The sequence below is a fragment of the Mya arenaria genome, chromosome 12, assembly GCF_026914265.1.
Source record: "Mya arenaria isolate MELC-2E11 chromosome 12, ASM2691426v1".
NCBI classification, from domain to species: domain Eukaryota; kingdom Metazoa; phylum Mollusca; class Bivalvia; order Myida; family Myidae; genus Mya; species Mya arenaria.
Genome location: NC_069133.1, coordinates 25,160,056 through 25,175,281, shown reverse-complemented (window position 1 = coordinate 25,175,281; position 15,226 = coordinate 25,160,056). Strand labels below are relative to the sequence as shown.

General features: G+C 35.2%; 2 protein-coding genes across 2 annotated transcripts in view; one reads left to right on the top strand and one right to left on the bottom strand.

Moving 5' to 3' along the window:
• The window catches only part of LOC128211377 (phosphatidylinositide phosphatase SAC2-like), a 413,773-nt gene that overhangs the window by 149,750 nt on the left and 248,797 nt on the right, over nt 1-15,226 (top strand). The gene's annotated exons all lie outside the window — the stretch shown is intronic.
• On the bottom strand, nt 2,957-12,982 carry LOC128211378 (octopamine receptor 2-like). Its single transcript, XM_052916106.1, has 2 exons — nt 12,870-12,982; nt 2,957-5,674 (listed from the first exon to the last, which is right to left on the bottom strand). The coding sequence occupies exon 2, from the start codon at nt 4,786-4,788 to the stop codon at nt 3,103-3,105; it is 1,686 nt and encodes a 561-aa protein (XP_052772066.1). The 5' UTR covers nt 4,789-5,674; nt 12,870-12,982; the 3' UTR covers nt 2,957-3,102.

Sequence of the window (15,226 nt, the reverse complement as noted above, 5' to 3'; positions counted from 1 at the left end):
AATCATGTTGAATGTATTCTGGGCTTGTGGCCTGTTATTACAATACACTATATGCTGTGCATTTGGAACGCATCGGTCATTATCCATCGAAAACAACCTCGGATGTTTGCCGGTACAGCAGTACACGTTTATCGTAAAATTCTAAATAATAGTACTAATTAATAGTAGTTTTTGTATTACTTAGTTTAAATTGATTGCCAGTGAATTATATTATTGCATAAATAATTTAGATTCCCAAAAGTAATTTCATTAAGTTTAAATTGAAATTACTACGCTATCTACTTGGATCGTAGTTAAATATTAATAATATCTGCCATGTGTTTCCGTTCCGGATAGAAAAATCCGACCCGAGGGCACCTGCGTTGCCAGGTAACGAGGCTTGTCGAGTTACCGGCAACGCAGCGTGCTCGAGGGTCGGATTTTTCTATCCAAAACGGACACACATGATATATTTATTTTCTAGCATACATTAAATAACATATTTTGTGAAGAAAATATGTATAAAAAGGCGCATTTTTGTACATATCACCAAAAAATGCGTGTGATGATATTTACTGACGTCATGACGCGCAGTAGTTTGTATTCACTGCATACGTCAATAAGTTCCATCGACATTACGTCTTTTAAGGGTTATTTTGTTTTGTTTTTTAAAAATATTTTTGTAAAGTTTGTGTTATGTTAATGGAACTCATCTATTTAAATTTCATAATTATGATTACATAATGTATTATAAAAGAAATTGAAATTATTACGTCACAGCGCGTGACTCATCTGGCATGGGGTGATGCCAGATGGAGTTTTCCAGCACGGCTGAATTCACCGGAAATGCCTATCCGGTTTGCTAGAAAAAGATTTCTGAAATTGTTAATCGTCCATATACATTCGATGAAAAATGACCGAGGAGTTCCGAATGTATGCTGTGTTATGTCATTGCTGTCATTGACCAGCCGTTTACAAACTGAAGCTGCTATCTATAAATTCGTATGTATTTATTCTTCAGAAGGATCACTCTTTCGGGATATGTATTTTATACCGCAAATAAAATAAAATACTTAAGTTTTATAGAGTAGTGTTTTATTGTTGATGAAAAAGGGCTTATCAATCATAGTTTATGTTTGTTTTACATGTGTTTGTATTGAATTTAAATACGAGTGTCACATTAACTAATGAAAACATGGTAAATGTTGAACCTTTCCATTGGAAAAACGAATAAAGATTTTATCCCGTAACATCTAAAACATTCTAACACTATTGATAACGCACCATTTACATAGTACTTAGTCACTTTCTTTCGAAGAAAAAAGTCGTAGTAAAGTAGTGGCCTTAACGTCGTCGTGGTGCAAACACGTTAACGTTGGCCACAACTTAAAAACCCTTGTCTTCGTCGTACATCAAACGGTAACCATGGCCACAACTCAAAAACCCTTGTCTTCGTCGTACATCAAACGGTAACCATGGCCACGACTTAAAACCCTTGTCTTCGTCGTCATCAAACGGTAACCATGGTAACCATGGCCACGACTCAAAAACCCTTGTCTTCGTCGGCATCAAACGGTAACCATGGCCACAACTTAAAAACCCTTGTCTTCGTCGTACATCAAACGGTAACCATGGTAACCATGGCCACAACTCAAAAACCCTTGTCTTCGTCGTCATCAAACGGTAACCATGGCCACAACTTAAAAACCCTTGTCTTCGTCGTACATCAAACGGTAACCATGGTAACCATGGCCACAACTCAAAAACCCTTGTCTTCGTCGTCATCAAACGGTAACCATGGTAACCATGGCCACAACTCAAAAACCCTTGTCTTCGTCGTACATCAAACGGTAACCATGGTAACCATGGCCACAACTCAAAAACCCTTGTCTTCGTCGGCATCAAACGGTAACCATGGCCACAACTTAAAAACCCCTCTCTTCGTCGTCATCAAACTTTAACCATGGTAACCATGGCCACAACTCAAAAACCGTTCAAGGTATTCAAACGGAACTTAGAACAGATCTTGTCTGAAACAGTTTGCACATGCAAAGCAAGGCCAGACCCCATAACTCTAACTTAAATACTTGCCAATTTCTGTCCAGTTTTTGCCAGAATGAAAGAACATAGGAGAGTTTGGCGTTCGCTTCTTGGCACTCTTTTAATATTAAAAGTTGCGGGGTTAGTCGGTGTCCCGATATGGGATATACGGGGCAAACGAAACCATATCGGGTGAGAGCGAATCTTAATGTATATATCACGTCGACAACCTGTTAATATGTTTAAATATTTCATGTATTCTACGGAATCGGAAAAAGACGCCATTTTTGGTACGGTTTAGAGATTAGTGACCCAAGATGGCTTTTACCCAATATAGAAACCATATTGGTTCTCCCATCTGTGTAAGTCGAGTCGAACTATATTCCGTATTGCACAAAGCAATGGTAAGTAACTTATTTATTCTATAACTTCTTTATCAGATTTTGACAACATTTTGAAGTGTTGTTTGTGAATAAACGAGAATTGGTCATGGCTATTAAAGAAGATTTATGTCATTTTACATTAAGAGCGTCTGTCGATCCCGATTTTCATTTTTTTGTACGCGTGTGCGTCTTGATACGGAAATAAATTGAGCGGTCACATATAGAAAAGAGTCTACGATTATACATATTAATGAGGTATTGAATTAAAAAAAGTGTCTACTTTTCTCTGAGTGTCAGAATGACCAGACGGTCTGTATTGATATTTCGTTTCGGGAGCTTCCATGAGCATAGAAAGCATTAAGAAGCACTCCTCCTTTCGTCAACAAGATTAAAGTATATTGAATGCCTTCTGTTAAATTTCTTCATGTGTATTATTCTGTCAATAATCAAATTAGAACTCACTAGAGAATCATATTAACTGTATTTTTCAGTAAAAGCTTCAGGTTGAGATTCCGATGTTATAGTCTTTAATTCGTATTTCTTTATTGAATGGAATTTGATACATGTATTACATACTGTACATGAATGGCAACACATTTCTGTCACGGAAATTAATATGATGTAATGTTATACAAAATAAAATTAAAATTAAAAGTAAATGGAAAAGACAGCAGCAGTTTGTGATGAATGCTTTTAAGCATTACCGATGGCGTCTATTATTTGCACGACCAGTCTTACAGAAAACTATTTTATGAAACGCTTTTCGGAAATCGTCGTTAAAAATAGTATACAGAATAGGATTAAGGCTTGAATTGGCATATCCTAGCCAGATTATAGCAGCCTGAAAATGTGGATCTATTGGACAATGTGTGCAAAAACTTCTTATAGTGTACATGAATAGAAACGGCCACCAGCAGAAACAAAAGCATGCCATGATCATAGCCATTCGTTTCGTTGCTCGTCGTTCCCGTAGTTCGTACTTGTGTTTGACACTAATGTTCGCCGAATTACCCCGTTTCCAAGGAAAAAACATGGCCTTACTCGTCCTTGGGGACCGAAGATATCTCATTTCTCCTTCGACTTCAGACGATTCATCAAAGTTTATACTCCGCCTTGAAACACGACTAGGACTCTTACTCTCAGCTTGCACTTTGTTTTCATAATTGACTTGAAGATTACAGTTTTTGTTTTTCACAGGTAAACTCACTGTACTGTCTTTTGGATTTTTTATTGAAAGAGGAACGTTTTGAATATTGTTCTCAGTAAAGTCGGTTACCTCAATTTTCAACGGAGCGCCGTTTGACCGTTCCTCGTGCATGAGCAGATCTGGTTTAGCTTGGTTGTTTGGTATAACAGTTTGCGTTAATCCATTATCCTGTTTCGGGACGGAGCAACCGTTAGTATGTTTTTGTTTTCGTCCGTTCTCATTCCGCTTGGGAGCCATATTCATTGGCGTGGTTTGCGTTGAAGCAGCTTTCAATTCTACCTCTGTTCGTTCGTCGCTATCCGCCTCCTCCACTCCATGCGCTTCACTTTCAAAGTCACTCTCCGACGAAAACATAACTCGTTTCTTCATCGGCTGCATTGACCTTGTCCGTTTTCTTAGAACAATAAATATCTGGACGTAAAGAAACACCATCAGAACGGTTGGAATCACAAATGAGCCCATTGCCGAATAAACCACATATGTTTGCGACATAAACAATACACAATCTTGTTTATTTGTTAATGGATTATACTTGTAGAAGTTCTGTATCATGTCGCGCCATCCAATAAACGGAGCGACAGATACTATGATTGAAAACAGCCAAACAAATATGATGTAAACGAGTGCCCGAGTAGGCGATTTCTTCTCTAAATACCATACCGGATAAACTGTGGCTGTATATCTGTCCACGGCAATTGTGCAGAGTCCCCATATTGACGCGGTGCAATAAAGAACATCGATACATAGCCATATGGTGCACATTATTTCTCCAAATACCCAGTAGCCCAGTAAATCGTAAGTAGTTGAGATAGGAAGGACGGACAACGCCAGCAATAAATCACTCACCGCAAGATTGCCTATCAAACAATTCGACATTGATCGCAGTTTCTTAAATCTGTATAACGCTACTAAAACGAGCAGATTGCCGAAAATTGTTATGAATGTTATTAGCCCCAGCAGTAATGCAACAATCATAAATGTTACAAATGATCCGTATTTTATGGAACAAAGTGGGGATTGTAACAACCACACTGCCGTATTGTTTGAACCACATACAACGTTTGTAAAAGAGTCGTTTACGTTGTCATCGTAATCCTTAATGAATATGTCTTCATATAGGGGACCTAATATATCCGTAAATACACTTGGTGTTGTCGAACTCATTGTTAAAATGACCATTAATATTCCTATGCCGAGGCGTAAGTTAAGTTCCTTATTTAAGTTCAATTTCTTCTTTTTCTTCTAAATTGCAATACAGACGAGTGCTAATTTCATTTCATCTGATTGCGTTCACGCTGTTTGGAAATCCACACGTTAATTCCCAGAGTATTTATTAGGATTTATTCTTTTATTTAGTGGTGAAAATGTGGGCTGATTCAATAAGTTGTACAAATCGTAATTCCAGGGATAAAGTTCGTAACACAATGGTGTTTACAGATCTTAGTCTAGGCCTTTAGGTCTAGAAAAAGAGAATTATAGCATTCATTAATTTGGCGTCGCCGAGCAAAGTTTGGTGACGATCACAGGGGATTTCTTTAATATTGTCGACCGGTAACGACCACATGGACCAAGCCTTACATTCAGGGTAAGACAAATTGGTTTTGGGAAATCTCGCCCGAATGTTAAAATCCGTTATTTCTACACAATTTGAGTTCTAAACTGCTTTTGTCGTTTATACAGCTGCAATGTTAGTGCTTGCCTCGTTAATTGTCTGCTATTTCTGTCACATTTTCTGATTCTATTGAAGTTTATTGCACATATATTTGCTTAAACGTCCTTGAAGAATTCCTTGCACATATCTGGTGCATAAAGTGTAGAACAACTAAATGTGAGGAATTGGTCTGTTTATCCTTGTCTCTTGTCTGTAGATTTGCGAGCACTTAAAAGCTGTTCGATAGGGTCGGATAATGGGCAGCCGTTTTGTCTGATGTATTTGACAATGACTTGAGCGACCGATCATGCAAAGGCGTTTTGTCTGATGTATTGTCCAGCAACATTAGTAACCAATCAAGCGTAGTCGTTTTGTCTGATGTATTTGACAGTGACTTGAGTTCCTTCGATCTTCCTGAAATAAAGAAAAACACTTTATTGGTTTGTACATTGAGGATAAACACGTTTCAACAATGCAATAGATAGATATTTGCAAGTCAATTCCATATTAAAGAAACCCCAATAGGGATGTGAAGTATATTATTCCATGATTTAATGGTTTAACTAGATTCTAATAGCCAAAACCTCTTTTTGAAAATGCTTAGCGTCTAGACATATCAATAATTCTTTAGAGATAAACATTTTAAGGTATGATATAATGTTAGCAAATAGAAATACACGTATGAAATTAAGAGTTCTTACGCTTACTATAAATATGTGAAGGAAGTTCATTGAACACATTAGCTTTTAAATATGAACTAGACTTAAATATCAATATACTATTATTGTAAGTTCATTGAACGTGCACTAGTAGCCATTGTCTTTGAAAAAGGATCGTCGTACACAGTGTTCACAGCTGCGCGTCTTCACTTAACATAAAAATAAGTTATGTCGCATGGGGAGTAAAGTACACGAGGATTTAAAGATCGAGTGCCACATATGAGAGCAAGCTTTTAGTAAAACATCAGTCAAACATTCCATTGGGAAATGTATTCAAGCAGAAGAGGACATGGAATTCCAGTGATATACAATGCCCCATTGATGTGATGGTAGTATTGAGATGTCCCCTGGTTGCCGTTATGCAGATGCCAACATTTCCTTGTCACTGCACCTATATTTAATCGCAGATATGTTAAAGGCCAAAGCATTGTCCATATTAATTGAGCATGAACTTTGTGGGTGGACACTTGTGTTCGATATTAAACCAGGCGGAGATAATATAAACTGATCCATACATGATCCTGTGTACTTCGGTTATACCTTTCCGTTTAGAAATGATCTGTATTGCACTTGGTTGCCTATGTCATAGCTCTAGAATGAACACGTTTTAAAATAAGCAGCCTATAGTACAAAGAAATATTCTAGGTGCTTTTATTTTTGGGTAGAAAATATTGTGTGTTTTTTTGAAGACTTGACGCACCTTTCTCTTTTTTTCGATTCAAGTTTGTAAAAATGGACATTTCGAACAAGTTTAGAAGTTATTGATGATATAAAGTCTTGATTTAAACATTCAATAAATGTTTATAGTGAGGCTCTTTTAGCTGAGAAAGTTTGTGTTAGATGCAGCCACGCAAAGTCCTAAGTTGAGATTAAAGGTATGTTAGATGCAGCCACGCAAAGTCCTAAGTTGAGATTAAAGGTATGTTGGATGCAGCCACGCAATGTCCTAAGTTGAGATTAAAGGTATGTTAGATGCAGCCACGCAAAGTCCTAAGTTGAGATTAAAGGTATGTTAGATGCAGCCATGTCCTGAATTGAGATTAAAGGTATGTTAGATGCAGCCATGTCCTGAATTGAGATTAAAGGTATGTTGGATGCAGCCATGTCCTCAATTGAGATTAAAGGTATGTTAGATGCAGCCATGTCCTAAACTGAGATAATATGTATGTAAGATGAAGCCACGCAACGTCATAAGTTGAGATGTTAGGTGCAGCCACGTTATGTCCTAAATTGATTTTTAGGTATGTTAGGTGAAGCCTCGCCACGTCCTAAATTGAGAACATAGGTATGTTAGGTGCAGGCACGCAATGTCCTTAATTAAGATTTTTGGTATGTTAGGTGACACCAGGCAATGTCCTAAATTGATCTGTTCGGTTTTTAAAGTGCAGTCATGCCAAGACTTACATTGCGCTGCTAGTTTTTATTTTATTTCGTACAGCCACGCCACGCCCTAGATTAAATACGGTGTTTTAAGTTGCATTTACGAAATGTCCTGAAATGGGCTGTTTTTTTGTTAGATTCAGCCAGGCAAGTCCGAGATTGAGCTCTTGGTTTTTTCAGGTGCAGCAACGCAACGTTTTAGATTGAGCTGTCCAGGAAATAATTGAAAGCAAACTACTCTAGACTGTGTTATTGAAGCGTCGCAAGATTTTGTTTTGATTGAACATGTCTTAGATAAGACGAAATGCTTTAGTACTTTAAGAAGACAGAAATATAAGCACTTTGTCTTTGTCAGAAAACTGATTTAGAAACGCAAAAAGTTGCTATTGTAAATACACTGTTGGTTTATGGATTCTATCTAACTAAATATTTCTGCGTCTAACATTTTGATGTGCGTTATTTATCCATGCTCCCAAGGCTCAAACCTTGTTTTGATTTCATCTTTAAAATTAAAGGATTTTGTTGCAGAATTAAAGCACACGACTTAAAATATAAATACCGGATTTCATTTTAAAGGGACTAGACACCAGATGATAGAAATGAAAGAAAGAAAGAAAATTCTCAAAATCTTACATGAAATTGTTATCGTTGTGTATAACGCATTCAATCTTACTTACAGATGTAACACATCTCTAATGACTTATGCATATTACTTAGTTTTTGCGAATTTTTCCAAATCGAAATTTATTTGGTTTGTCTGTAACAGTAAATATAAAAAAGCGTCGGTATATGTATCTGCACTAATCACGTGACTTTCACATGCTAAATATACACACTATTAACTGGGAAACCGTTACGCGCTGTTTCCAAACGGGTAATCTCAGCTGAGAAAGCGACAAAATATTTTTATAATAATGTAATTGTAATTTGATGTAAAATCGGCCTCGTTCTAGGCTTGTTTTGAGCACATGCTGTATTTGCCGATTTTGGGACCATCTTGTGTCCCTTTAAAATTGTGCTGATAGTTTTCCTATTCACTGTTTTATGCACTCCACAGTCATTACTGGAAATGTGTCTGGTGACAGGAGCTATAAAGGGCTCTTAACGTCAGTAATGATAGCCATGCCACAGTAGAGTAGGGCGGCGGAGCTTGTTGAAATGTCCTTCAAACCGCCGTAACAGGGCGGTAAAGTGCCGCAGCATTATTGCATTTCCATAATCAATCCGGAGTGTTGATTCTCCTGATGAAAATGTTTGCGAGGGAATTTCGTTTCGCTAATACGTAGGGACCCAACTTCTTACAGCAATGCAAATATATGTATCAGGATAATCTTTCACCCTCGTATAGACTTGTGGAAGAGGTATGCCCTAGTGTATTGAGAGTCCATGTATTGAAGCTGGTGTTAACTGAATGTAAATTGTTTTATATGTTAATGGTTTATTGGTCCGTTTCTATTTTGGACATTTGCGCCCGAATAAGTATTTACATTCGCCTAGTTCTTTGTATAGATGAAATTTGAAATTCATATTGAATAACACTTAAGGAGTTATGACGTCATTGTTTATTTCAATATTGCGCTCCGATTGGATTATCGCGACGTCATTTACCCAATTGTATTCGACGTTACAAATAGCAATCATTTTTATACAATACGTATGTTGTCGGTTACATTTCTTTCAGAACAAATACTGAATTGCAGGACATAATCTAATTTTTAATCGTAATGAATAACTATTTAAGATTTAAACATAAGTATTGATCGCATTGTTTTGCGTTTATGTTGTTAAAACGCAGTAGAGCACTCGAGCAAATTCTATGAAGCGCTAAAATGCGATAAATCCTTAAATGTTTTTGACGTCGTGGGATGTCCTCGTCATATAGATTTAATTGAAGAATCTTAAACAAAACCCTACTAGACAAGTTCGTGTTAAACCATTTGTAACTGAATGATGTCTTTTATAAGCGCAGCGGTTGTCGCACTCGATTTTTCACACACACGTCCCCGGTTAGAATTCTGGCATTGGCATTTGTGAGTTTGCTTTGGTGACATGACGCCGGACAAATGGGTTTTTCCTACCCCGGTTTCCCCTCATCCCAATACCATACAATCGCGCAACACTTGCCACCGAGAGTGACTTGACAAAACTTATTATAACTTTCTTCAGAACCCATGTAAATATATAAAGTTTGAATTTCTTGGTTGTATCTTTGCTTAAGTTCATTTCTCCTGACTTTTTAACGAACCGAATACTTTGGTAGCTCTAGCATAAAAATGTTTTCGCCCCTAATTGTCTTCAATTTATTCTATTGCGAAATCTTGCTGTGGAGCATACGTCTCTGTCAACGCGACCGGAGATGTTGATACAGATAATTGTTGTCATTATTTTTTGTTCTTTGTAGAGAAACATTTTTGACATGCAATACCACCATTCCTTTGCAGATGGCTTGTCTGAATTGGTATTTAAATGTTCCTACATTTTTGCTCGCTTCAGAGCTTTTGTATCTGGAAGTCATCTCGGCGCGATTGCTATTCCAGACGGCATTTCAATGTAATTAAATCGTAACAGATATTGCCTCATTATCAATATAACATCGTTATGATTATAACCTTTCGGTTATTAAGTGGAATATGTGAGGCATTTTTGAGATTCACCTCTGGTTGAACATTTGAGAACATTTTCGATCGCAACAAGATGCATTTTTGAGATTCACCTCTGGTTGAAAATTTGAGAACAAGTTCGATCGCAGTTATGTGGAACAAATACATAAGACCTGGCAGAGGGCACAAGACTTCTATCAATTGTTCTCCTATAGCGTGACATGATATCATTTTGTCTGAGTATGATATTTTATAGAACTTTGCAATCTCTATGATAATTCGAGCGTTATCGGTAGGAAGTATTATTTTCTGAAAACACTGAAATTGTTCTTGTTTTGTATGTGCGTTTTTATCAATGTTCTCTATTTGAAGATCCAAATAAACAATTTTCAATGATTTGTTGAAATCTTTTCCTATTTAAAACGCTGAGAGTTTAAGAAATAATTATGTTTTCGATTTTTTTTTTAAATAAAATTGAACGCAAATAAGATATCATAATGCCGATTGTATATTGCTGTTTCAGTGAAAAAGACATTAATCACGCACTGTTTACATAATGGTGGCTCATTCGGAATTTTTCATCGAAAACAACCTCGAGTGTATGCCGGTATATCAGTAGAAGTAGTTCGTATTTTTTTTTTATTATAGTATTAATTAATGGTTGTGTTTTAATGTGTTTTAAGTATTTCAAAGTTTAAATTGATTGTCATTGAAGTGTTTTATTGCGTAAATAATTTAGTTTTCCCAAAAGTAAAGTCATTAATTTAATGCATAGAAAGTTCTTAACTTAAATAAACTTCCAAAGAAAAGGCTCAGTCTTGTTTTAAAAGCAGTTTTTGGACTAACCAATTGCTAATTACTATATTATGCTAATTGCAAATCTTTCTTTGCATATTTAGCCAGTGTCCATTTGCCAACTGATATATTTTACTGTTTCATTTACTTTTATTTAATGGAAAGTTTGTGTTTTATTACTGTGCTTGAAAACTTTCTATAATGCATAATGTAAAATTTATTGATAGAAAATGACATTTAACCATTACCCATTAACAAAATGCAATTTGCAGAAAGCAATTGACAAATGAGCAAGAAGTTTAATTTAATTGGCAAAAACTACAAAGTAAATCAGCAAATAGCATTCATCATTTTGCAATTACTTTTCAGTAAATTATTTTATGCATGAGAAAAAATATTAACCCCCTCCCCAAAAAAAAAAAAAAAAAAAAAAATTGAACAGGCTCTGGTCACCGTTGGTATTATAGTAAATAAAGATGTCATTTATCAGTTAACTGGTACATCTAGATAGATTGGATGGATTGATTTATTTCAGTAAGGAATGCACATACATGAACATTTAAAAAAACAAACTTGTATAGTAAATAAAACATAATACATACAAAGACATGACAGGCACAACAAACAAAGGGTTACACAAAAAAGAGAACACTCTTATTACCATTGTGGTCCTTTGTTTTGGCGGCATGGCATAGGGTGGCATTGCATAATTTAAATAATTATATGGCTGTAATTGAAATTGCACAATGCAATTGTATGAATGATTAATAGATCGGCGAAGAACCCTTACCACATTCTCGTTCACCAGAACAAGAGAACTTCTGATGAATGAGAATGCCTAACCATAGTGCTGAGAAAAAAACAACTTATTCGTTTTATTGAATTGCGTTGAGCTGCTATTTTCAATCAAATGGCGTACTGGCGGCAAGGAAAAGACTGTTATCTGTCTAAATGATAAATAATTTGCAAGATAATTATTGTAAATTTTCCCTTGGTCGTTAGAATACCATTAATCAGATTTCAGAAAAAAAACACCAAAAAACTACAACAAAACTCGATCTATTGTCTGAGAAGTCACTTTGAGATAATGTATCTTGCTTCATAGATCGTGCGAAGAAAAAAGAACAGCAGTCAATTGTGTAAAAAATGGATAAATTGTTCACACGTTATCTTTAGGCTCGTTTGCACACTTTTTTTTATTTCGATGGTTAATACTAATTTTCGGATAAATATTGACCATTCAATTGACAATTTATTTTGTGATTGATTTGAAATCATAATAATGAAGTCGTTGCTTTTATTTAATTTTGATAATCAGCTAGATACTTGCAGTCATCCTTTTTTATTCAATTATATTTTGTTGTTTTTATTGAATAATATGTATGAAATAGTTCATTCTAGTCGTTGTTTTATTTAACAACACGTATAAACTAGTTAAACGCAGTCGTTGCTTTTTAATAATATACAATTTTTATTAATTAGTTTTCTCCAATTAGTTATTAGTTGTTTTTATTATTTTAATATGTTAATTGAGGTCGTTGTTTTAATTTTAATGATATTTGTTAGCTAGTTAAATAATTCAATGTTTGGATTTGATGTCCTTATAGTTTATGTTCAGATGAATTGTGATGCGATCAGTTTTGTTTTGCATCGTATCGTTACCATTATGTGTCCACAAGATACGGTTGAACGCATTTGAAATAATGTTCTTCTGGTTTTGTTTTTCATTTAACGTATTTATTTGTTAGTAAAACAATTAAACAAAGTGTGAATATTCATTGGCAGTTCTAGCGAATATTATTTAACTATTTATTATATTTAACGAATTTATATATATATATATATTTTTTTTTTTTAAATGTTTTTATTTTTATTTTATTTTATCTATAATCTAAACTCTTCACTAACGAGCATTAAACCATGTCATAAAATAGAGTATGAATATTGTATCATTTTATCAGTGGGCAGCTTTTTATCAAATTCTAACATGTTTGCGGTTTGTATTCATGAAATTTAAATATTTATTGAAATTTAATGCCTTTTTTGACTGATGAAAAACTTTTAAGTCAACTTTTTTTATTGTAGTCACGCACAAGTAACGATTTAAAAACATACCTTGCAAAAAAACTATTAAAATCCTGTTATCAGTTCCATTTTGATACTGTGATACAAATAACACGCGCTATATGTCTCTCTGTTACTGTGGTCTCTTAAATATAAAGAACTCGCCAGCTTTCCCCGGCTCTACAACCCCAATATTGCCCAGAGAGAAAGCTTTGCCGCTATTCTATTGGTATATTGGCGGTTTTTGTAGTGCCGTATGAATTATGTTTAGCTGTATTCCCTGACACGAATGTCTTAGCATCATCAAATTCTACTAATGTTATTAAGGTGGTGTAAGGATATGTGTTGCTGTGATACTTTTATTAATGCACCGCTTTCCGACTGATGCCATATTAAGATGTAACTGTTAACGGCGTCAGAACGTTCCACATAAATGCAATTCAGTCTACATTTGGAACGGTTATATGCTAAACACTATTGGGCAGCGATCGGACATTTTTATTTCTTATTTATTTTATTATATTTATTCTTCAACTTCCATTCCTTTTATGAGCTGCTTTCCGGCAATTGCTAAATTTTCGATGAACGCAACATCTTCGGATAAGTTCGGATCGCGAATCATCGCATAACAACATACATTAAAATTGCAAATCTCGTTATTGTTTGTTTTGTGTAAGCTGGCACCTACAAACTTTAATAAACATGCTAGAATGTGTAAATGTATGATATGTTTAGCGAATTGTTGTCATATGTTTTTTAATTTTACGTTTAAAAGTGATTTGAAGTAATTTTTGTCCGCGTTATTGTGACGTCATTTGATAAACTGTTCCCGATTACGGTCGGGTCGATCTATTTACAGCATGGGTGAGAAATAATGACTTTAAGGTTTTCTAAAATGAAATGAAGTCTTTTTTTATTCTTTTTAAATGTTTTTTAAACAATTACTTAATGAAATAATGAACTATTGGTGTAAACATAAGTAATGGATTGCTTGATTGATGTAATTATCGGGGATATGAACGCAGTTGGGCTTGTTAAAATTTGCGTGGACTCTACACACTTTAAACTGCCCGACTGCGTTCCTATATCAATCAAGCAATTAATTCCTGAAGTATTGCTCTATGGTGCTACACAAGACCATAACTCGCATCAAGACGATTTTCAGATGCCCATGACCATAAATAACGCTGGTGATATGCTCTTGGGATTTTATCCTGTTTATTAGAAACATGTATCCTCCTGCTGGTTGCTAAATGTATCCTACGACCTATATTATCCTTAAGGCCCCAAACCAACGCATATGCAAGTAATGTTTTTTTTCTTCTATGAGCGGATGATTAGGCAGTTGTAGTGACAGCTTCATTAGACCAAAATTGGAACATCGGAATGAATTTAGCACCGAGGGGTGTAGGTGTCAGAGTTGAAGGTTTTTCGGTATAGTTTTACGATAAACAACATTCATGTCTTATATCCCATTTTTGGGCTTACATTGATGTGTGTTAAAATGTCAGATAATTGCTAAAAACAATATTCTAATGTCATTACTTTTTGTTAATGAACATCGAATTGAATCTGCAGGAACAATTTATGAAGTTGTCATGGAAAATTAAAAGGACCCCGCCCCTATTTATCCTTAAAGATACTTACTCATGTTTTGTAAAATGCACTTATTTATATGACGAAATAAAGTGTGGCAAATCATTAGGAGTGTTAAAACCAAGATACCAAAAACTGGAACCCTTTAATGAATGTTGATATTTCCTCAAATATCGTCATTGAAGACCACAATTTTAATTAGCGATAACAACGCTTTTAATCACTTTCAATTGCAGCTTTGTGGTTGCGTGATTGGTTAATTGGCATTATCACGTGATGTTCCAATGTATTATCAAAGGGTCAAAATATACATCCCATTGTATTAGTCCTGGTGGCCTCAATATGTGACCGTAAAGGTCCTGGTTAAATTGTAGTGAACGGTCCTGCTCATTTATTTTATATATGAACACATATAGTACTGGTTTAATTGTCGTGAACTGTCCGTTTCATTTGCTTCCAGTACATGTTCTTTCAGTGACTATATATGTTTCTGGCACCGTTGTCTTAAACTGCTCCGTTCCATTATTATGTTATCATGTATGGTCATGGTACCGTTGTCGTACACTGTTCTGTTCCATTATTATGTTATCACATGTATCGTTGTCGTGAACTGTTCTGTTCCATTATTATGTTAGCATTATAGTCCTGTTACCGTTGCCGTGACCTGTTCTGTTCCATTATTATGTTATCATATATGCGTGAGTTACCGTTGCCGTGAACTGTTCTGTTCCATTATTATGTTATCATATATTGGTATGATACTGTTGCCGTGAACTGTTCTGTTCCATTATTATGTTATCATATATGCGTAA